This window comes from Sorex araneus, chromosome 6 (genome assembly GCF_027595985.1).
Source record: "Sorex araneus isolate mSorAra2 chromosome 6, mSorAra2.pri, whole genome shotgun sequence".
Taxonomy (NCBI): Eukaryota; Metazoa; Chordata; class Mammalia; order Eulipotyphla; family Soricidae; genus Sorex; species Sorex araneus.
The window spans coordinates 110,695,043-110,716,674 of NC_073307.1; the positions used below are offsets into that span (position 1 = coordinate 110,695,043).

The 21,632-nt window shown below is 44.9% G+C and overlaps 1 protein-coding gene across 1 annotated transcript in view; it reads right to left on the reverse strand.

The window, feature by feature from the left end:
* Positions 1-21,632, reverse strand: part of SCUBE2 (signal peptide, CUB domain and EGF like domain containing 2) — a 75,310-nt gene that overhangs the window by 17,586 nt on the left and 36,092 nt on the right. Inside the window, exons 12-17 of the mRNA XM_055142366.1 lie at positions 21,148-21,264; positions 20,829-20,909; positions 18,913-19,017; positions 16,130-16,285; positions 15,471-15,677; positions 442-612 (exon numbers count right to left, since the gene is read on the reverse strand). Of these exons, the coding sequence (XP_054998341.1) occupies positions 442-612; positions 15,471-15,677; positions 16,130-16,285; positions 18,913-19,017; positions 20,829-20,909; positions 21,148-21,264 (837 nt within the window). The remainder of the gene's footprint in view (positions 1-441; positions 613-15,470; positions 15,678-16,129; positions 16,286-18,912; positions 19,018-20,828; positions 20,910-21,147; positions 21,265-21,632) is intronic.

The window sequence follows — 21,632 nt, forward strand, 5'->3', positions numbered from 1 at the left end:
TTAAGAGCTTATGGGAGACGATTCATAACTTTTCAAAGGAGGTTCCAATTTTTAACAAAACAAACACAGAGGTCATTTTTAAAAAGCAGTAAGATCTGAATTTGAAACAAAGCTGGGAAAATAATTAGACCGTCTTTCTCCACAGTAACACTTTCAGAGAGTTCTATCTATGGAAGATAATGCAGGTCTCAAGGTATATTTATCTATAGTCAATAAAGCATACAGTTTTAATATCTGCACTTTTCCCTACCAATTTATTCTCAGATCATTGTTTATTTACTCAAGTGAGCATCCATCTAGCATGTACCAGGCACTAAGCTGAACACCGGAGAACCACAGATGAACCCGATGCGTCCCTGCCTGTGGAAGCCATGGTGCATGGTGCAAGTCTGGGGTACGCTTTGTAACAGTGACTTAAGAAGGGGTAGGCTACCTCCTTACCTCCACATTCAGACACATTCCAAGCTTCTGGGGTGCTCAGGGTCTCAAGATTTTCTGGCCTTGGGCATGGTTCACATGTGATCTGTCCTTCCTCATTCTGGAAAGTTCCATTTGGACATAAAATGCAGCGGTCTTGTGTTCCATCATAATAGGTCCCAGCCCTGCAACTGACTAGCCAAAGGGTGAAATGAGAGTCAGTGAGAAATCTGAGGACCGGGAAGGACAGTGAATGCTAGAGATAAAGGTAAATAGCTGTCTTTAACCCCACATTCCCCCCAACCCACAACATGAGCCTCCTGGGGCTCCTGTGCACACCCCTTTGTCATGGTCCCTATTCCCCTTTGTCAGAATATGTCCGGTGTACCCTCCGGAGACTCTGGTCTCCCTGGGAGTAAGGATCAAAACACTCCTCATGCTTTTTGTGGCACAAGCACTATCTGACTGACAGGGCCTGAGAAGAACAAAGGAGATCTTTTTGTTTTGTTTGTTTTGTTTTGCTTGCCTTGCGGCCACACCTGGACTGCCATGTGTGGCACTCAGGGGATGGTCCCAGCTGTATGCTCCGGAATTGGTCCCAGCTCCATGCTCAGGGATAATTCCTGGCAATCTTGAGGGACCATATGGGTGCCGGGGACTGAAGTCAGGTTGGTCACCTAGAAGGCAAATGCCCTACCCTTGTACTATCACTCGGGTCCCAGAAAAAGATCATTTATTAAACAAAGACCCAGTACGGCAGAAAAAAAGAGAGGACAGTGCTATTAATTCTGGCAACTGGCATCCTAGAAGGCTCCCTAGAGAAGGCCACATTTGTTTTGGACCTTGAAGAATGACTAGTAGCTCCCCAGTTAAAAAAGGAGAAGGGGGCCCGGAGCGATAGTACAGTGGGTAGGGTTTGTCTTGCATGTGGCCAATCCAGGTTCAATTCCCAGCATCCCATATGGTCCCTGAGCACCACCAGGATAATTCCTGAGTGCAAAGCCAGGAGTAACCCCTGTGCATCACCAGATATGACCCAAAAAGCCAAAAAAAGGAAAAAAAGGAGACGGGTATTAAGATTCATGCATAACCTGGGAAGACACTGAAGAAAGGAAGGATAGAGATCAACTAAAAGAGTTACTGAGTGCCAGGCATTTGCGTTTTATTCTGCACATAAAGGAGTCATTGACAGGGAGGAATATGGCAAGAAACTGGTTTTTGAAAGGCTCATTCTTCACATTATGTGGAGAGGGTAAACTCAGGAGTCTCATAAACTCTCCAAAATAACACATTTTCTAGTTGTCATAAAATTGATACGTTACAAAGAGTAAACCTCAGTAAATATCTCTTGAAATAATAAACCATAAAGAAATGAACTAACTATACATCTGATTATTGATGCTGCTTGTTACATGTGGATTTATACTTTATTTTAGTAATATAAATATTATCATCATAATGATCAGATAAACTTACAGTGGCTAATATTCACCAAGCATTTACATTCTACTAGATACCATGCCAAATGCTTTACAAACATTATCTTTCTCCTGAGTTGCTAAGTGCTATTGTTAATTCTACTTTACAAAAATAGTGGGAAAAAAACAACTTAAGGGATCTCAAATTATTTCACGAAGTACCCACAGCTATTTTGTAAAGTACATCCACATCAAAATCAAGAACAGTGAGTTTAAGGGGGGGAAAAGGTCAGTGAACAAAAGTAGACTGAATCACAGTTCAACTTTGCCAAGGATTTTCTATGGGTCATTTGGAGAGTTAGCCTGGAATAAGCACATTCTACTTTATACTTACTTAAGTTGCCAAGAAACAGAAAACAAAATATCACATGATAAAGCTAGCTACTCTATCTCTTGAATATAGGGGGCGATATATGTTTTTATCATAACCAACAAAAGCAGGCTGCATAGGTACATTTATGGTTAAACATGGCAAAGTTCTATCATCTGTAATAATGATATCTTTTTGTTAATCACTCCATAATATTTTTTAAATAGTCTTCTGGGGCTGGGGGCAGCAGGGGAAGGGGGGCGGTAACAGAGACATGGGAGGGAACCTGGGAACATTGGAGGGAAATTGACACTGGTGGTGGGATCAGTGCTGCAATTCTCTATATCCAAAACTCATCTATGAATAACTTAGTAAGTCACAGTGCTTTAACTAAAAAATGAGGAAAGGGAAAAAATAGTCATTTGAGGCTAGAGCAATAGTATAGTAGGTAAGGCTAACCCAGGTTTGATCTTTTGCACCCCATACAGTTCCCCCCAGATCCCTCAGGAGTGATCCCTCTGCACCTCAAAAGAAACAGTGACCAAAACACAGAGAGAGCCTACGGAATGGGAAAGAATATTTACCCAATACCCACCTGATAAGAGGTTAATATCCAGGATATATAAGACACTAGTAGAATTGTACAACAAAAAAATCTCCAACCCATCAAAAAATGGGGAGGGGAAATGAACAGAATCTTTCTCAAAAAAGAAATACAAATGACAAAAGGCACAGGAAAAAATGCTCTACAACCCTAATCATTAGGGAGATGCAAATCAAAACACCAATGAGATATCATCTCATACCACAGAGACTGGCACACATAAAAAAAAAAAACAAGAACAACCAGTGCTGGTGTGGATGTGGGGAGAGAGGGGCTTTCTTTCATTATTTGTGGGAATGCCGACTGGTCCAGTCGTTTTGGAAAACAATATGGGCATTCGTTTAAAAACTAGAAATTGAGCTTCCATTTGACCCCACAATACCACTTCTGGGAATATTCGAGGATACAAAAAAAGCACAGTAGAAATGACATCTGCACCTGTATGTTCATTGCAGCACTGTTCACAATAGCTAGAATCTGGAAACAACCTGAGTGCCCGAGAACAGACTATTAGCTAAAGAAACTTTGGTACATCTACACAATGGAATACTATGCAGCTGTTAGGAAAGATAAAGTCATGAAATTTGCTTACTTCATTAGACGGTCATGGAGAATACCATGCTAAGTGAAGTGAGTCAGAAAAAGAGGGACAGAAATAGAATGACTACACTCATTTGTGGAATATAAAATATCATAATATGAGACTAACACTCAAGGACAATAGAGACAGGGCCAAGAAGATTGATCCAGAGTTGGAAGACTGCCTTTTGAGCTGGGGGAGAGGGCAGCTGAGATATAGACGGGATCACTAAGTCAATGATGGTTGAAGGGATCCCTCAGGATGAGAGATGTGTGCTGAAAGTAGATAAAGGGCCAAACATGATGGCCTCATGATCTGTATTGCAAACCACAATGCCCATAAGTAGACAGAGAGTAAGAGGGAAACTCTGCCATAGAGGCACGGGGAGGGGTCGGATTTGGAGAGGGGAGAGAAATACTGGAGACATTGGTGGTGGAAAACGTACACTGGTGGAGGGACTGGTGTTCGATCATTGTATGACTGCAACTCAAACATGATGGCTTTTTAAGTGTTGCTCACGGTGATTCAATAATAATAAAAAAAATGGAGTGATCCCTAACCACAAAGCTAAGAGTAACTTCCAAGCACCACCAAGTGTGGCCCAAAAAATCAATTAAAGATGTATAAATACTCTTTTATTTCTTGTTTCTTGGGGGCTAGGGGGTTGGTCACACCCAGCAGTGCTCAGGACGTACTCCTGGCTCTGTACTCATGGATTATATGAGTATATAATCATATAAGATTGATTATATCAATCTTATACATAAGATTATTATAAGATATTAGATATAAGATTGATTATATCAAGCAGAGCTGGGGGGGCCATAGGCGATCAAATTCTGGTCAGCCACGTGTAAGGTAAGCACCCTACACACTGTACTATTGCTTGGGCCCCTCTTATTTCTTACAGTAAACCAAACAATGCCATGTTCTAAATAATATTTCTACAATTAAATGCAATCACTCAATAAAGTCTATTCTACACTATAACTCTTAATGCTTTTTAAAGTATTGTTCAGATTTTCCTCCTACTATATTCACATATTTCTGCAAAATTGCGTAATGCTGAACCAAATCCTTGCTTTCTTGAAAAAGAACACTACAATGAGCTTGATGCGCTGTGCCAGAAAGAACCTATCACTCCGGACTTACTCTATGTGCCGCCCCAGCCTGTAATGGGTCCCATAAGTCCTCTGGTTTCAGCCCACCTCCCATGATATGCTGTAGGGAATTACAAACTAGGAATTTATGACTTTTCAGCCTGTGTCTCACTCACCTGATATCCAAGTCTCTGAATTGAGCCTGTATTCGAGTCAATGATCCCCTTCCGGGCCCTAATGAGCCAGAATGCCATGAAGACAGGCAGAAAGTAAAGTAAAAACAAGACCGTCTGGAGCACTCCTGGACCGAACCACAGTCATGTGGGCCCAACAGCTGTTTTCCTAATATTCATCCACCCAGAGCAGAAGAGCCCACGTGACCCCAGGGTTCCAGCGGCACTGTCCATCATAAGCCAAACAGTCTATCCGTGGGTGGACAGGACTGCAGTGCAGAGCGCAAAGAGTGACTGCACGGGCCCCTGCGGTGAGGCTCCTCAGGAGAACTATTGAAGCCCTGGAAAGCCTTTTCAGAGTTACATTTTGAGAAGCCTCACAATATCCCACATCTGTTGCCATTTCTCAACCCAGCGAAGGACTGAGAAATGCCCCTTGGGCCGCCCCAGAAGAGGCCACCAGCTCTTCTTTCTCACAGTGAAAGGCCTGCTTCACATCAACACACTCAAATTGTCACTCACTGTTTCCATTTGCCCTCCCCAAAGAAAGACCTCCAGAAATAATTCATGCCAAGCACCTTCCAAATCGGTTTCTTTCACAAGGTAAAAATGAGCTAAATACTAAAAGCAACTCTGAAAGGTCACGAAGAGACGCCTGAAAATGGCTCTTTGCAAAGACGCCTGGATCTGGCCTGAGGAGACCTCAATCACACGTTCCAGTAGGTTCTCTTTTCTCCGGAGCCGCCAGCTTGTTTTGCTGCCCCGGACAAAGGAGTCAATTGGCCCCAGAACACTTCACTATCACAGCAAAGCTTTTGTGTGTCTTCAGTGACCATTAAAATCCCATTCTCAAATCCCACACAGCTGTTTTCGCTCCCTCTTTAAAAGGAAAAGACGAGAAAGCTTTTCTGATGCAAAAGGGAGAGAGCAGCAGGGACCTGGATTAATGGTGACAAAAGGACCTGAAAGCTCACCCCTCTTTTCAACACTAGTGCCTTTGAGTGTTTCAGGCTGTGGACAAACACTATGGTTTCTTTGGCTGAGACGGTGAGCCTGATGAAAGAGGGCACTCCCGAGCATCTGACGGTTTTCTTAACGTGCCGATGCTTGTGCTTCTGAAGGAGAGCCACTGGCGGCCCCAGCCCAAGAGACGGGGGAGGGGGCTCCTGGAACGGCTGCCCTGCCACCCCTCAGAGGTAATGTATCCTAGGCAGTGTTGTCCGAACCCCTCTGGTCAGAAATTTTATTTTACTATTATCCTTGTGTTTTCTCAGTGCTGGGAAACCAACTCGGGGTCTCATGCAAGCAAGGCTAGTGCTCTATCGCTGAGCCATAGCCCCTGGCCTGAGCCTCTTTATTAATTTTTGTTATTTTGCTTCTTGCTTTTGAGATCACACCCAGCTGTGCTCAGAGCTTATTTCTGGCTCTGAGCTCACTTCTGGCTCTGAGCTCAGAAATTACTTCAGGGGGATTTAGGGACCACAGGGGGTGCTAGAAATTGAACCCCGGGTCACTTACCTGCAAGGCAAGCGTTCTACCCACTGTACTATCTCTCCAGCCCCTCCAACTCCTCTTTAAATAAACATTTCAGGATAACAGGAAATAGCAGCCCGTCAGACTAAGCGATGGATTTGTCACAGCTGTCCTGGGTTTGGGGTTTGTGTTCAGGTTTGCTATTTGAAAATATTCTTAAGATGGGACAGAGAGGGGGCTGGAGCGATAGCATAGTGGGTAGGACATTTGCCTTGCATGCGGCTGGCCCGGGTTCGAGTACCAGCATCCCATATGGTCCCCTGAGCACCGCCAGGGGTAATTCCTGAGTGCAGAGCCAGGAGTAACCCCTGTGCATTGCCGGGTGTGACCCCCCACACACACAAAAAAAGGAAAAAAGAAAAGATGGGACAGAGTGCTGAGCATCTTAATACCTCCTTGGCTGGATTCCTCAATGCATTCAGCATTCTCTTCCTGCCTGGGTACCTGGGGCTGAGATTTTCCTGCCCCTTACCCTTAGCTCAAATGTTTGCCCCAAGGTTTGCCCTTTGATTTTTTACCCCTTAATGTTGGTGACTACAGGGGCCAGAGTGATAGTACAGGGGCTAGGACCTTTGCCTTACACATAGCTGACCTGGATTCGATCCCCAGCATCCCATCTAGTCCCTGAGGAACCACCAGGAATAATTCCTGAGCGCAGAGCCAGGAAGAAACTCTGGCTATCATTGAGTATGGCCCAAACCCCCATCCCACCCTTCAGAAAAAAAATGGTGGTGGCTATCTGTGGAACTTCATCCTGTTGTGAGGATGAATGGACTCATCAGACCAGTTAAATACTTACTAAGCACAAATCTAGCAGAGTAGAAGGCAGACACACCCTGACCTAGAGGGGCTCTCTAGTGGGAAATGTGGACCAAAAAATGAGCAAACCAATCAATATATAGTAGAATGCTGGTAATGAAGAAAAGTAAAACAGGGTTGTGGGGAAGACAAAGGGTGGCAGCAGGAGGTAGGAGGAGAGATTTGGCTGAATATGTTACTTAGAAGGGATGGGTGTTTGATCATTATAAGATCGTAACCCAAACATGAAAGCTTGTAACTATCTCACGGTGATTCAATAAAATTTTAAAAATTAAAAAAAAAAAGAAGGTAACCAAGAGAGGCTCCTTTGAGCAGAGACCAAAATGAAATGAAGGAAATAACCCTGCAATGACAGTGGGAGCACAGTGAAGGAAGATAAGATTCAATGGCTTGGCCTGGGAGATACTCAATGGGCTGTGTGCGTGCTTGGCCCATAGGAAGCCCTGGTTAGATCTCCAGCACTGCATGGGCTCCCATGCACCACCAGGAGTGATTCCCCCGCCATCCACCCCCCCAAAAAAAAATAAAATAAGGAGAAGACTCCATATATTCTGGAAGGTCACTGGAAATGGTCTTTATGCAAAGTATGTTAGAGATTTTGAAAAGGGGTGTGACCTGATATGACTTTAGTTTTTAAAAGATCTGCTGATTACTGCATGGAGAACTGATAGGAAGGGTAAGAAGAACAATTCCAAGCTTCTCACAATAGACTGGGTTTGTGGTGATGTTAGCTGCAAACAGAGTGGTAAAAATCAGTGGAGAAAACTAGCTGGACTGGGGACACATTAAAGCAGAGTGGACAGGAGTTGCGCATGGATTAGATTAAAAGCATGATGAATTGTGAGGTCAAGACGACAGTTAGGTTTTCAACTCTGGCAACTGCAAAAATAGAGATGAATTGACTGAGATCAGGGAGAGGCAGGTTTCATTTGTGAGGAAGGACAATGAAAACTGTTAGTTTTTTTTTTTTTTTTTTTTTTGCTTTTTGGGTCACACCTGGTGATGCACAGGGGTCACTCCTCGCTCCACCCTCAGGAATTACCCCTGGCGGTGCTCAGGGGACCATATGAAATGCTGGGAATTGAACTCAGGTTGGCCCCGTGCAAGGCAAATGCTCTACCCACTGTGCTATCACTCCAGTCCCTAGATATGTTAGTTTTGAGAAACTTTCTGGTCATGCAGTGCTGATAGTGAGAAGGTATTGATTATATTAGTGGTTCCAACATAGAACAGGGAGGGAGGGAGAGGGAAGAACAGAGGATGGGAGAAAGGAAGGAAGGAAGCAAGGAAGGAAGGAAGCAAGGAAGGAAGGAAGGAAGGAAGGAAGGAAGGAAGGAAGGAAGGAAGGAAGGAAGGAAGGAAGGAAGGAAGGAAGGAAGGAAGGAAGAAGTTTACTCTTCAGGCTCGAGTTCTCCCTTGAACACATCTTTCTTGCTTGTCTCTATGTTTCTTTGTGTGCCTGTTTCCACTCTGGAAAGCCTGTGTTCTCTCTTAAACACATACTTCTTTCCTCTCCTCCTATCACAGCTTCATAAATAAGTTTCAATAAAAACTATCTAGCTTCAGAAAAAATAGGAGAGAGAGGGAGAGAAAGGAAGGAAGGAAGGAAAGAAGGAAGGAAGGAAGGAAGGAAGGAAGGAAGGAAGGAAGGAAGGAAGGAAGGAAGGAAGGAAGGAAGGAAGGAAGGAAGGAAAGAAGGAAGGAAGGAAGGAAGGAAGGAAGGAAGGAAGGAAGGAAGGAAGGAAGGAAGGAAGGAAGGAAGGAAGGAAGGAAGGAAGGAAGGAAGGAAGGAAGGAAGGAAGGAAGGAAGAAAGGAAGGAAGGAAGGAAGACACCATCATTGGTTAGGTACAATGTACAAGACTGACTTGGCTGAAGCAGGCACCTGTGAAGACACAGGACTCTAAGGAAAGAAGTGCAGGCATTCCACAACTCTGAGGTTGAAGATATGGACTTATTTGCTTCTTTTCAATGCAATGAAAATAGTGAAAGTTTAACTGAGCTTTATCGAAGAGATTTCCTGATTCTATTACCTAGATTCAACCATATTAACCACCACAAAATAGCTTCGAATGACCCCTGAGAGAGGCAAGGTGAAGGCAATCCCACAACGCAGACATGCAGGTGAGCGACAAGGTTTGCCAGGGCCAGCCCAGTTTTGTTCTTGGTCAAAACACACCATGAGATGGACATCAATGACCTAATCAGACAAGAGTTAAAACAAAATACTAGCAGTGTATTTTAAAAAAGACAAAATCATGCTATGTGGATGGACCTGGAGAGTTTCCCAGATTCTCCCTCTCCCTCCGGCTAACTTAATTTAGAGGGATAGACACAGAATGATCTTTCTCATATGTAGGCTATAAAGAAACATAGTAAGGAAACAGGAAATACTCAGAAACAGTAGAAACTGAAAACTGGTCTTTAGTAGGCAGCATGACACTGTAGGGAGGGTGAGGTAGGATAGAGGATAGGATGGGGATGGGGGGAAACAATGGGGCATGGCGAAGGGAAGCTGACACTCTGGTGAAGGGTGTGGCATTGGAATTTTCTGTGCAGGAAGCTCTGCCATTTCCAACATTATATAGCATAGTGTCTGAAATAATAATAAAAAATTTAAAACACTAGCAATGAACAGAAAGACTATTTTAAAAATGGATCCACAGTTAACAATGACATTGCCAAATGATAAACTGGCATCTAAAAAGACTAGCCAGTTATTTAAAAATTGTGTTTATTTAATTTGTATCTCAATTTTCTATATTTTATAATCATTCGTGCTAGTTAAGAGTATAAATATGTAGTTTTAAAGCAAGAAAACATTCATGTGGTCAAAAATACTTTACTTCTGTGTGTGTGTGTGTGTGTGTGTGTGTGATAAAAAAGAAAGCTAAGGGCCAGGAGCAATAGCACAATAGGTAATATATCTGCCTTGCACACAGCTGACCTAGGTTCAATCCCCGGCATCCCATATGGTTCCCTGAGCAATACCAGGAGTAATTCCTAAGTGCAGAGCCAGGAGTTACCCCTGAACCTCACTGGGAGTAGCCTCAAAATAAAAATTAAAAAAATAAAATATAACTACCTCTCTAAACCTCTTTAAGAAAAAAAGAAAGTTACCATCTCCAAAACAGATTTCATAACACAAAGCAGAGGTCAGTGCTCGAGAGGGTGACTCGAAGATCAGCAGTCTAGTGGGGTATTTAAAGTGATGGCTCTGGATGAGGTCATCAAGCAGAGTTCGAATATAGAGATGAACGGAGACAGAACCATGGTGACCTAAGGATGAAATATTAGGGGAGAGCTCAAATGGAAAACAGAATAAAGGTAGGCACCCAGGTGGGAGGAGAACCAGGAGTCTGTGGTGTCCAAAGCTCGAGAGAAAAATGTTTCTGGGAGGACAATGGCTCACATTAAGCAAAAGAAGGGCAGTTGGCCGTGTAACATGAAGGCTGCTAGAAATCTCAGGAAAAGCACTTTCAGGGGCGAGGTTAGGGACAGAGACCAGACTGGCAAGAGCAGAGGAGGGAGGAAGGGAAGACGCTGAGTGCAGATGGCTCTTTCAAGGAGTCTTACTCTGGCAGTGATCAAAGGAATGAGGCAGGATCCAGAGAGAAATACAAAGTCTAAGGAGGTTTCTGAATTTCAGGTCTGTGTGCCATTGGCAATGACCGAAGAGAATAGGATTTGAAGGTGGTAGTGGTGGTGGGATGGTCAGCGGGGGCCACTCCGGAGGCAATGGTCTCAGCAGGGGATGAGAATAGGCCGAAGTGCCCAGGAGAAGGAGAGAGCCTGGGCTGTTGATCAATGTTTACAGGAGACAAGTCAGAGCACGGATAGACAAGTGCAGGGCAAGAAGTCTGGAATGGACACAGGGAACCGAGAGAAGCTTCTCTAGACTCCCAGAGGCCCTGGACATCTCTGCCTAGAAGCCTCATGGCAGCTCAAATTCAAGCGCCAAAAAGGACCACATCTTGGGGCTGGAGCAATAGCACAGCAGGTAGGGCATTTGCCTTGCGCGCAGCCAACCCAGGTTTGATTCCCAGCATCCCATATGGTCCCCTGAGCACTGCCAGGGGTAATTCCTGAGTACAGAGCCAGGAGTAACCCCTGTGCATCGCCGGGTAGGACCCAAAAAGCAAAATATAAAAAAAGGACCATTTCTCTTCCCTACTCCGGCCTGTCCTTTCTATTGCTCTGGCTTCACTCCTGCTCTACACAGCACCTGTGAGTCATGTCATTATCCCAGACTTCTCTCCCCCATACAGGAGCACCCAGCAGCTGTGTTCCTATTGTGTAGCCCCTGACCTTCATCCCCATGGACTCATGTCCTCTGACCCTCACCTTCTCACGTCAATCATCGCAGAATGTTCCCAGTTAATCCCCTTCCTGCCATGGATCGCTGCCTCAGTCCCTTTGCCTGGGGCCGGCAGTCACCACTCAGTGCTCCTCTGCTTGCTTCCTCCCTGCTTCAGCACCTGCAGGGCTGCACTCACTGACACAGTGCTTGTCACCCAAAACTGTCCCTAGTCTCCATTCTGGATTTCAGCTTTTCTTTCCACTCTTGTTCTCTCAACAGCCATTACCCTCCTGCTCCTATAAATCTTTTCTGGTTATTTCTTCCCCAGTGATCACATTCATTGAACCATTCACTCAACACACCACAGGCATTTTTCAGTGCGTCCTGCATATGAAACAGGACCGGGGCAGATGAAAGTCTTGTGAGAAGCAAGTGACATAACCCAAGCAGGTCAGAAACTTCTGTGTTTGCCCAACTTTTGCCTCTTTTAGTTTCTCAGTCCAATTTCTCGCCAAAGGCTAATATTTTCCTTCTAAATATTTCTCTAATCCAAGGAGGTACTTAGTATGTGGGGTAGGACAAGGGAAACATGGAATAAACCATGACCTCATACATGCAAAGTGCACACACTATCACTGAGCCATACCCCCTGGCCCTTTCTTAGTATTCTTAGACTAAGCTTTCAAAAATTCCCAGTTGAGTTTTCTACTCCCAGTCCTAATCCGATCCCCACTTCATATCCAGTCAGAGAGGGATTTCTAGAATATAAATATGACCTGAACACTCCATGATTAATCCTCTAATCGCCCTTTTTCACCTAAAGCCAAGGCTCCATAGCAACATACTAAAACTCTCCCAGGACTTGGCCATACTTTCCTGCTAGCCAGCTGCCCACTACTCCTTTGCTTTCACCCAAATGTGGTCATAAGGAGACATCTGCCATGCCCCTACCTGTACCCTTCTGACTTCTTCCCCAAAGCTGTCACTTGGCTTGACTACTGTCCCTCTTCTGCTTTATGACTCCTCCCTGGGGGGGTTACATGTCACTTGAGGGGTGGTGCTTTATTTATCCAAGTCTCCTCAACACCCATCACAGATGTGGCCCAGAGAGGGTTCTCCTCACGTGTGGGAATACAGAAGGATCACAAAGCACAGATGGAAATGGAGAGGGCGGGAGAGAAGGCAGGAGAGGAATATGGCTGCTAAAATCAGGTCTGAACCTCAGTTCTGCATTTCTGAGGGCTGAGGTGGCAGGAAATTGTTCATCTCTCTATGCCTTAGCTTCTGTATTCAGAAAAAGGGCATGAGGAGAAAAAGATAATAAGCTATGTTAAGGACTAAATGAGCTAACACATGTACAGTCATGTGTCACTCAGTGATGGGGATAGGTTCTGGGTCATGAGGGGGTTTTGTCATCAAGTTCACCTCACAAAGTGTAATCACACATAAGTAGATGGTGCTGCCCTCCTGGTCTGTATCGGGACTGCCCTCAGAAATGAGTCTGATGTTGATAGAAAAATGTTTAAGGCATGCATGATTGTAAACTGCCTAGGACAATGCTCCACATATTGTAAGTGTTCAATAAACATCCACATTCATTAAATTGTTTCCCCAACTTTTTTAATGAAAGGAATTTCCTACAAGGATGTGCAATGGGTTTTGGCCTAAATATTGGTCTCTGGTACTAATACAGACTTTTCCTTTCTGAATTGGAAGGATTTAAGAACATGCCCCAGCAGGAAAGCTCAGTGCTTCGGTGCTTTGTACTTTCCAGTCCCTCCTCTATCAGGGTCCCCCACTCAACTGCCAGCAACTTTGAAAACTTCCCTGGAGACCCCACAGAAGGTGATCCCACTTCTCTTCCAGCCCTTTCTATTTTATTATTTTCACAGAGAACGTGACTTCTGGAATTATCCTTTTTCTTTTCTTTTTTCCTGTCCATCTCCTTGGTTAGAATGGGAGCTGCCTAAGAACAGCACCTTGCCTGCTATTTCTCTCCCTGCTTCTCCACATCTATCAAGAGAGGCACAGAGAAGCATCTTGACGCAAGCTGGTGGGATGGATTATTCTCAGCTGCTGCAGAGAGAAGAGGCTGCTGCTATGATCTGAACTAAGCATTCTCTGTCTCTCAGGAACCCAGACACTAAATTATCCATTTTGCCAGTTACCTGGATTGTTTCTTTTTTAAAAATTTTCAGTCAGTTATGGGGGCTGGAGAGATGGTACAGTGGGTACAGTGCTTGCTTTGCACGTAGCCCAGCCAGGTTCAACCCCCGGGCAATCCATATGGTCCCTTAAGCCTCACCAGGAGTGATCCCTGAGCACAGAGCACAGAGCACAGAGCTGAGAATAAGACCTGAGCACCACCAGGTGTGGTGTTTCCCAAAAAAATTCAGTAAAATTTCATTGTACCACTGTCATCCTGTTGCTCATCGATTTGCATGAGAGGGTACTAGTAACATCTCCATTGTGAGACTTGTTACTGTTTTTGGCATATTGAATACACCACAGGTAGCTTGCCAGGTTCTGCCGTATGGGTGAGATACTCTTGGTAGCTTGCCAGGCTCTCTGAGAGGGATGGAGGAATCGAACCTGGGTCAGTAAAATTTAAGATAATTAACTACAAAGATAGATGTTATTAGCAAGCATGTTTCCTAAATAATTTATCCTTAATTAAAGGATAAACATCTGTAAAAAAATAAATAAAAGTCTGTTTTATTAATTTTCTTTAGAATTGAAGAACTTTATGGATGACTATTGAATTTTAGAAATTTATTCCCTGGAGAATATAATCTCTCTTTTCCTATATATTTTTTGCCATCTTGTTGAAACTGATTACAGATGGTTCAAAGGCCACCTGCAAAACAAGTTGTCCCCAAAGTCCTTAAAATACCAAATTAACAAGCTTTTTCTATAAAATGACTATTAAAAGGAAGTGTATCACTGGCCCAAAGTGACTATGTTGTTTGCTAACAATTTAAAATAATATTTAAAAAAGAATGAAAGTTAACACTACTTGAGAACTAGGTCCTGGTGAATGTTATTTTATCCTTGATTTTCACTATATTTTGGTCAAGCTCTGTGTGGGTTGTGGGTCTCCACTGCTGATTCTCCTGTGTGAGCAAGCCGGGCCTCAGCTTTCCTTGCTCAGGAATACTCACGTATTACTCTAGCTTAAGCTTCATTCCTCAGGCCTTTCTTTCCAGTGAACTTCAAAAAGGACATCATTTATTCTTGGGTGTAGTAGGGGAGGTGGTTAGTGATCAAAATTCCCCTTTCCTGGCACTTAAACTCTAGAGTTAGACCATCTATTGATCTTGAGCCAGAGGACTTAGGTCTCTGAGCTTAAGCTTGTCCAACTATTAAAAGAAGATAAGAGGATCTACCTGGTATATTACTGTTAGGATGCAATGAGATGAGGCCAAAGCCACTTAGCATTATGGCAGGTGAGAACTCAAGAAACTGTTGCCGTTACTCTTATAAGTGAAGCCTTGATTTTCCCCATCTAAGTCTTCTCAGTAAGAATCTCCCATAATGTTCCAAACCGCCTCTCCAAACAGGCCTCAGGAATGACCACTCTGGAACGTCTCAGCCCCTCCCTCTGAGACACAGGATTGACACTGCACATGGGGGTCTCAGAGCCCACACAAGCAGCCACACATCAAATCACAAACAAAAGCAGATCCTAGCAGGGGCCTTGGGTGGAAGTTGGGGATCTCAGAAGGCAGCGGAGCACCCCCTGCCCACCTCTTCTCTGCGCACTGCTAGAGACGAGGGCATGGTAAATGGCACGGCAGGAGACGATGAAGCTCTGTGCTCCACCTGCAGCCCTGCACCCACAGTGCTCAGAGACTATCCATCCAACCCAGACCCTACACGGGCAACGTTTTGTCTTCTGTGCCTCAACTCAGCAAACAGTAAGTGCCCACTGCAAGTCAGGCTCTAGGCCAGGTGCAGGGGGGCTCCCGGTGCAGCAGAGATGACAGACACCAATACAGCTTCCCCTGTGAGGGCAGGTGTCCAGGTGTGATGGAGGGAACCTGGAGTGAGTGAGCCTGGAGCAGGAAGGACGGGCGGCCTCTCCCGGGGCTACCCTCAGCGTGTGGAGCTCAGCGAGGTACTGTGGGCAACAAGGTCCTGGCCAGCCGGCCACTCACCACATTGGTTTTCTACGAGGCCCTGGCCCACTCCACAGGACTCCACCTGGTGCTCAGATGCTCTGGAAGACTTTTCAGCCACCTGAAGATGCGTGCCTGCGAGCTGGAGGTGAAACTGCTCCCTGAGGACAGCCTTCCGGAGCCTGCGGATCACCTTCCGGAGCCGCTTCTCTGTCCTCTTAGCAATGCAGCTCAGCTCACAAGAAGCTACATACATAAACAAAAGGGCCAAGACGGTGGAGATGGGGGGTGGGGGATCAGCCCCAGCCCCCGTGGACATCCAGACTGACCGCAGGACTTCCCGACACCACAGTCCCCTGTGGGCAGAATGGGAGAGGCTTGGAGTGGGGCACCGAGCAGGCTGGGCAGCGTTTGATTCAAATAGCCATTCATTGACCAAAAATGGCAGCTTTGGATTTTTTTTTTTTCATGAAAAGCAGATAAAATCATCAGATTCCAAAAAAAACTTCACTTTCATTTGGGAGGTTAAAAACAAGCAAACAAAATAAACACACACACCAAAAAAACAGGAGATACTTCAGTGGTTGCACTATTCTCCCCCCCACTTTGCCACCCCCAAGAATGATGAGAAGCGAAAAGCAGAGAAATCGGGAGAGACTTGTGAGAAGCCTGGCACCATAGACCATTTGCAAACCAACCTGTCACCTCCTTTTGGTTAGTTTCAAGTTCAAACTCAACAGTGATAAACATGTCCTTAGTGGCGCTTGGGCGGTCAGGGTCTCCCGGGGCTGGCTTGCTGGAGCTGCATGTGAGGTTTACGTAGCGGAAGCTCTCTTTCACTGAGCTGAGCTTTTCTGTATGAAGAAACAAAATGATCGGAAGCCAAATCCTGGCAGAGCACTCAGTAGAACATTCGCTAGAGCTCAGTAAACATTTCATTAAAGCTCTCAAGAGACTGAATGATTAACTCCAGATGCCAAGATGTTGCAAGCCTCCGCTTAGAGCATGATGACATTTTAACTTTGAAGAGCTAGGATTGCCTTCTCTATAGCTTTCCAAGTTAGCTCTGAGAAATCACTTTCATGGACAAATTCTGGGTGTTTCTGTTTGATTAGTCACTGGTGGAAGATGGGAACCAGGAGTCACGTTGTATCACTTACTGATGATTTATTAAGGTGTCCTCAGGTCCTCATGATTGGTTTCCTGAGAACTGGAAGATACTCAGTATGGGGGAGGCTTCAAATAAAGAAGAAGCATCAGAGTGGAGAAGGTACCCACGTCTGCTTTGGGGCAAACTGACTTTTGTGATATTCTAACAGTTAAATTCTGAAGGGAAAGTTGATGGACAGATCAACAGTGAAATCTCATTTGGTAATAATCAGGAGCAATAAATGCCACAAAGAATCAACAAACATCCTGGAGGCCTCAAGGAAGGGAATGAAAGTGTTGTACAAGGCAGGGCTTTTTACATCCATCCTCCCATCCCCATTTTCAGCTATCTTCCTCTCCTGAGCCTTCCGGTGATCCTTATAACTAATGATGCTTGTTAACTTGAACCAAAAGGCAAGTTCACATATCAGCCACACAAATCATTTGTCTTCACTTTAAAATCTTTTTTTTTTTTAATTTTTGGGCCACACCCCAGCTGCACTCAGGAATCACTCCCGGTACCAACTCTACAATCTCTCCAGCCCCTTTACTTAAAAAATCATACTTCAATTATCTGCAATAGTCCATATCATACTCCTCTTTAATATCACAAGCGTGTTTAACACAACAGGTCAGAAGGAGGAGGCAAATTAGTTCAATAAAGTTCTAGACCTTTATAGAAGGCTACTATCACAACTCAACCTAAAGAGTTGATCATTTTGATCCTTTCTCTCTTCAATTTTCCAATGCCTAGTTTTCAAAATTTTTTGAAATAAGCTTAGATTTATAGAAAAGCTCCTAAGCTATCATTGAGAGGTCCCAAAAGTCTTCACTCAGTTTCCCTTAATATCAACATCTTATGTTAACAGCTACTTGGTCAAAACCGAAACTTAACACTAGTATGATATCATTTTTTATATGTTTTAATTTTGTAAACTAAAAACCAAACCTGGCTTGCTTTTCAAGTCCGTGTTCTCCCTTGTACACATATCTCACTTTATTATCTCTCTGTTTCTGAACATGAAGCCCATGTTCTCATGAACACATTTCTTCTCTTTCTCTTCTCTCATATATTTCCTTTTTTAATCCTTTCTTTGTTTTGGGGTCACATCTGGTGGTGCTCAGGGCTTACTCCTGGCTCTGCACTAAGGAATTACTCCTGGCAGGCTCCGGGGACCATATGGGATGCTGGGAATCCAAACCTGGTTGGCCACGTGCAAAGCAATCCCTGAGTGCAGCTGGGGTATGGGCCACTGTATTGTCCCTCCAACCCTCCTCTCACATGTTTCTAAGCAAGTATCTTTTAATAAAAGCTACTCTGCATTTTAAAAAAGAAGATCAAATTTGTTTTTCAAATGCTTAAAGGCATTAAAACATTTTTAAAAAGCATTACCTAAATGTTTTCCCCACTAATAAAAAAGAATGAAATCTCACTTTGGAGAACTTTTCACATGAAGGAAAATTGAAATCACCCCATCATCCTCTTATCCAGAGTAAACACTATGAATGGTAGAGTGAGTTTCCTTTTTCCTGTTTTTCCCTTCTACCCACTTTTCTTACACAGATTGGATGGTATTAGATATGCAACTCATTATTCTCCCTTTTCACATCAATATTAGAAGAACATTTTTTTCTGCCCTTGAACCATCTTTGAAAACACTTTATCAATAGCTGTGTAGCATTTTATCAAAAAGAGGTACCGCTATTAATCTTGGTTAATTTACTAAAATAGGGAGCCAAAAGTTACATGAGTGAACTTGATGCTTATTTACTTAATGAGTTACTTGAGGACAGATTAGAGAAAAGACATCTCCTTAATCCATGAATCTTCATTAAAAAAAATCTCTAAATTATTTTATGAAATGATCCTGAAAATATGTGCCTGAGGTGAAAGAGGATTTGGGTTCTGCTGTATCCAGGGTTCTTAGATCATATTATTCTGCTGAAGCCAGTCGAGTCACTGTCTCCAAAATTGACTTCCAGCACAAAAGTTGGATATTGCATCTTTGTTCACCAGAGATTCTCCTTTCGGAGCCAAACCTTTCTTTCATTGCTTTGGCTCATATTTCAAGCAAACTATAAGATCTAGAGAGTTAGCCAATATGGTATCAAATAGCTAATGTGTGCTTTCAGGAGTAAGCCCTTCTTGAGATCTATGAACTCATAGGCTCCCTGGGGCTTTGCCGGCAGCAAAGGAAGCTTGAGCTCCGCAGGGGAAGCGAGGCTGTGGAGTTTCTTGACACCACTGTCCCATCCACAGGGCCCGGCTGGTTACGAGGGCCCCTCTCCCAGCATGCAGGCTAGCTCTGGCACCAGCCATTTGCTTCCATACCTGGTAGTGCTGGTCGCAGACCCTCAGGAAACAGCTGAGCCTTTTTCAAGCTACACTTGCCTTCATTTAGCTTAAAGGTTACACTTGTCCTGACGATGGCGACATCTTCAGAAAAAACAAGTAAGAGATGTTATCTTTAGAGGCAAAGGAATGGAAATCCCAGGTGGATACCAGTGAGCTCTCCACTGGCTGGGGACCTCGACACACACAGCACCCTGAGCCCCTCTCTCGCCTTGAGACCAAAAAAACAAACAAACAAAAAAGCTGGATCATGGGATAGCCCTGATCCTGGGACTAGGAACACTAGGAGTCTCCTAAGAGCCTTTACTCCTCCACCTTAGACAAATTCAGCACCCCAAGAACAAAGGGACAGCCTCACCCAATCGCATGGTGACCTAAATGTGTGGTGACTGAGCGCTTTCACAAGAAAGCAGCCGGCATCCCCTTGTTCAAATCCACATAAAACTATTGAGGAAAATGGGGAGGGGCAGAATCTCCTAAGTAAGCCTGTTCTGGAAGGCGTGGCTGAGTGAGCCCTGGCCCCCAGCCCCAGATAAGGATGACACTAAATGTGCTGAGAATGGGGAGCATCGGTCCTGCTGTGAGCCATCATGTCCAGAATTCTGCTTTCTTCCCACAGAGTGGTCTGTATTATATGTAAAACTCTGTAGCAAATGACCAGATTAGAACTCCAGTTCTATGGCTCGTGATGAGGTCTTGAGTGAATGACTGTTCTCCCAGTCTCATTTGTGAAATAGACACAGCTATAGTACCTACAACACCCGACTGCTGTTAGGATGAAATGAGAAGGGGTGGGGGGACTAGTTTACTATCTGGTACAGAGTAAGATCTGAGTAACTTTTTGGGATTTTTTGAGGGGGGTTGGTTTGGTTGGTGTTTGGTTTGAGGGTCACATCCAGCAGTGCTCAGGGCTTATTCCTGGTTCTGCACTCAGGAATCATTGCTGGAGAACTCAGGGATTGAACCCTGGTTGGCTGTATGCAAAGCAAGAGCCCCATCCACTTTACTCATGCTCCAACCCAGAACTCAGTGACTGCTAACTATGTGCATGCCCATCCTCGGAGTGGCCTTAACCGCTGCATGACCATCACTGAAGGCTTTTGTGGTGAAGACCAAACTGCTTGCTCTGGTTGGATGCAGCATCAAGCAGATGGGGCAGTGAAGGACAGTGCTGAGAACTCCGGGTCCACACACCTGCTTAGAATCCTGGCTTCACTAACTCCACTTGACACACTCTATATGTTATTTCACATCTTTGAACCTCAGTTTCTTTCTCAAGATTAAAGCAAAAGTGCCCCCAAAGTCTGGTATAGATCAATCAGCTAAGCAAGGTCACACAGTTAACTCAGCTCATCACGGGAGCTGCATGACCATGCTGGTGCCCCTGGCTTTGTCATATGACCTCGAGTCACTTCATTGTCCAGAGGTTCCACAGCATAGCCACACTGCTGAATAAATCTGGGGTGAGGAGCCCACTGAGAGTTCTAGATGTTATTCTTTGTCTTGGCACAAACCAGAAAGGATTTGAAACCCCTTTTCCGGAAAGAGTCCTTGCTCCCCATGTCATGGCCACGCACATCGCCACTAATAATCTGTGCTCTGGGCCTGCATTTCCCCAGAGTTTTTAAGGTGCTCTGGGGTATAAAGAATTTGGAAGACCCAAGTCTCGACATCTTAGAGCTCTGTGAACCTCTGCCCAGGGCTGGACAGAGTCCCGTACACATTTGACACTGTCTCTTCCACCTGAGGTCAAACACCTAGATAGGACCTCAAATGATCTTGCAAGCACAAGAGAAAAAAAAAAACCTGTCAATCCAGTACCCAAGAATGGCACCCCGTGAAGGAAGACCGAGGAACACTCGGAGCCTCACAGAAGACCCAGGGTTGGTAATTACCCCCGAAAGCAGAGTCATTTGATTTTTGCTGTTTGTTTCTGACCGAAGAGCCGCAGATGACAGAGTAGGCCTCTTGCAGTCCTGACAGACAGAACATGAATTGTCAACATGTAAGCAAGATTACAGTCTCTGCTCATAGTAGCTGAAATCACCCCCCCACCCACATATCACAGGGACCCCTAGAAAAATACCCAGCAGGTGGGGTTCTTGATAAAGACGGATAAAGACCTGGAAGCCCTGGGAGGGCAGTTAACACCGACAGGGCAGGAAGGCCTGGCCCTGGCATGAGGACCTACCCAACAGCCTCGGCCCCACTCACCTGAAGAGAGGTGAATGCCAGTGTGACATCTGAGGAAGCACCTGTCTCCGCCACCACTCTTACCGCAATGCAGGGACACATGGGGTGACACGCTAGGGGGCAGGAGCCCCTGCACTTCTAGATAGGACAAAACACAGACACATACAGAGAGAGAAGGAGGCTTCCAGGCCTGGCCAGGACAGCCGGGACCGTGCAGGCAAGGCCCCCAGGAAAGAAGGAAGTGCCGCACCAGCACTGCCTCCTGCACAGGGAAGGAGTCCTTAGAACTTTTTTTTTTTCAATCATGCAGAAAAGCAACCAGGAAAAGAGAAGTGAGTTCCAACCTATGCAGAAGCACAGAGGGAAACACCAAAGCGCCTGCCAAGTATCTCCTGTTTTTTGCCTATTTAAAGAAGGCTGCTGCCGCTGGGGGAGGGGGCTCGGTGGGGGCCGGTGAGCCGCACTCCATAGGGTGGGAAGTGGGGAGTGCTGTGGGGCACCCCTTA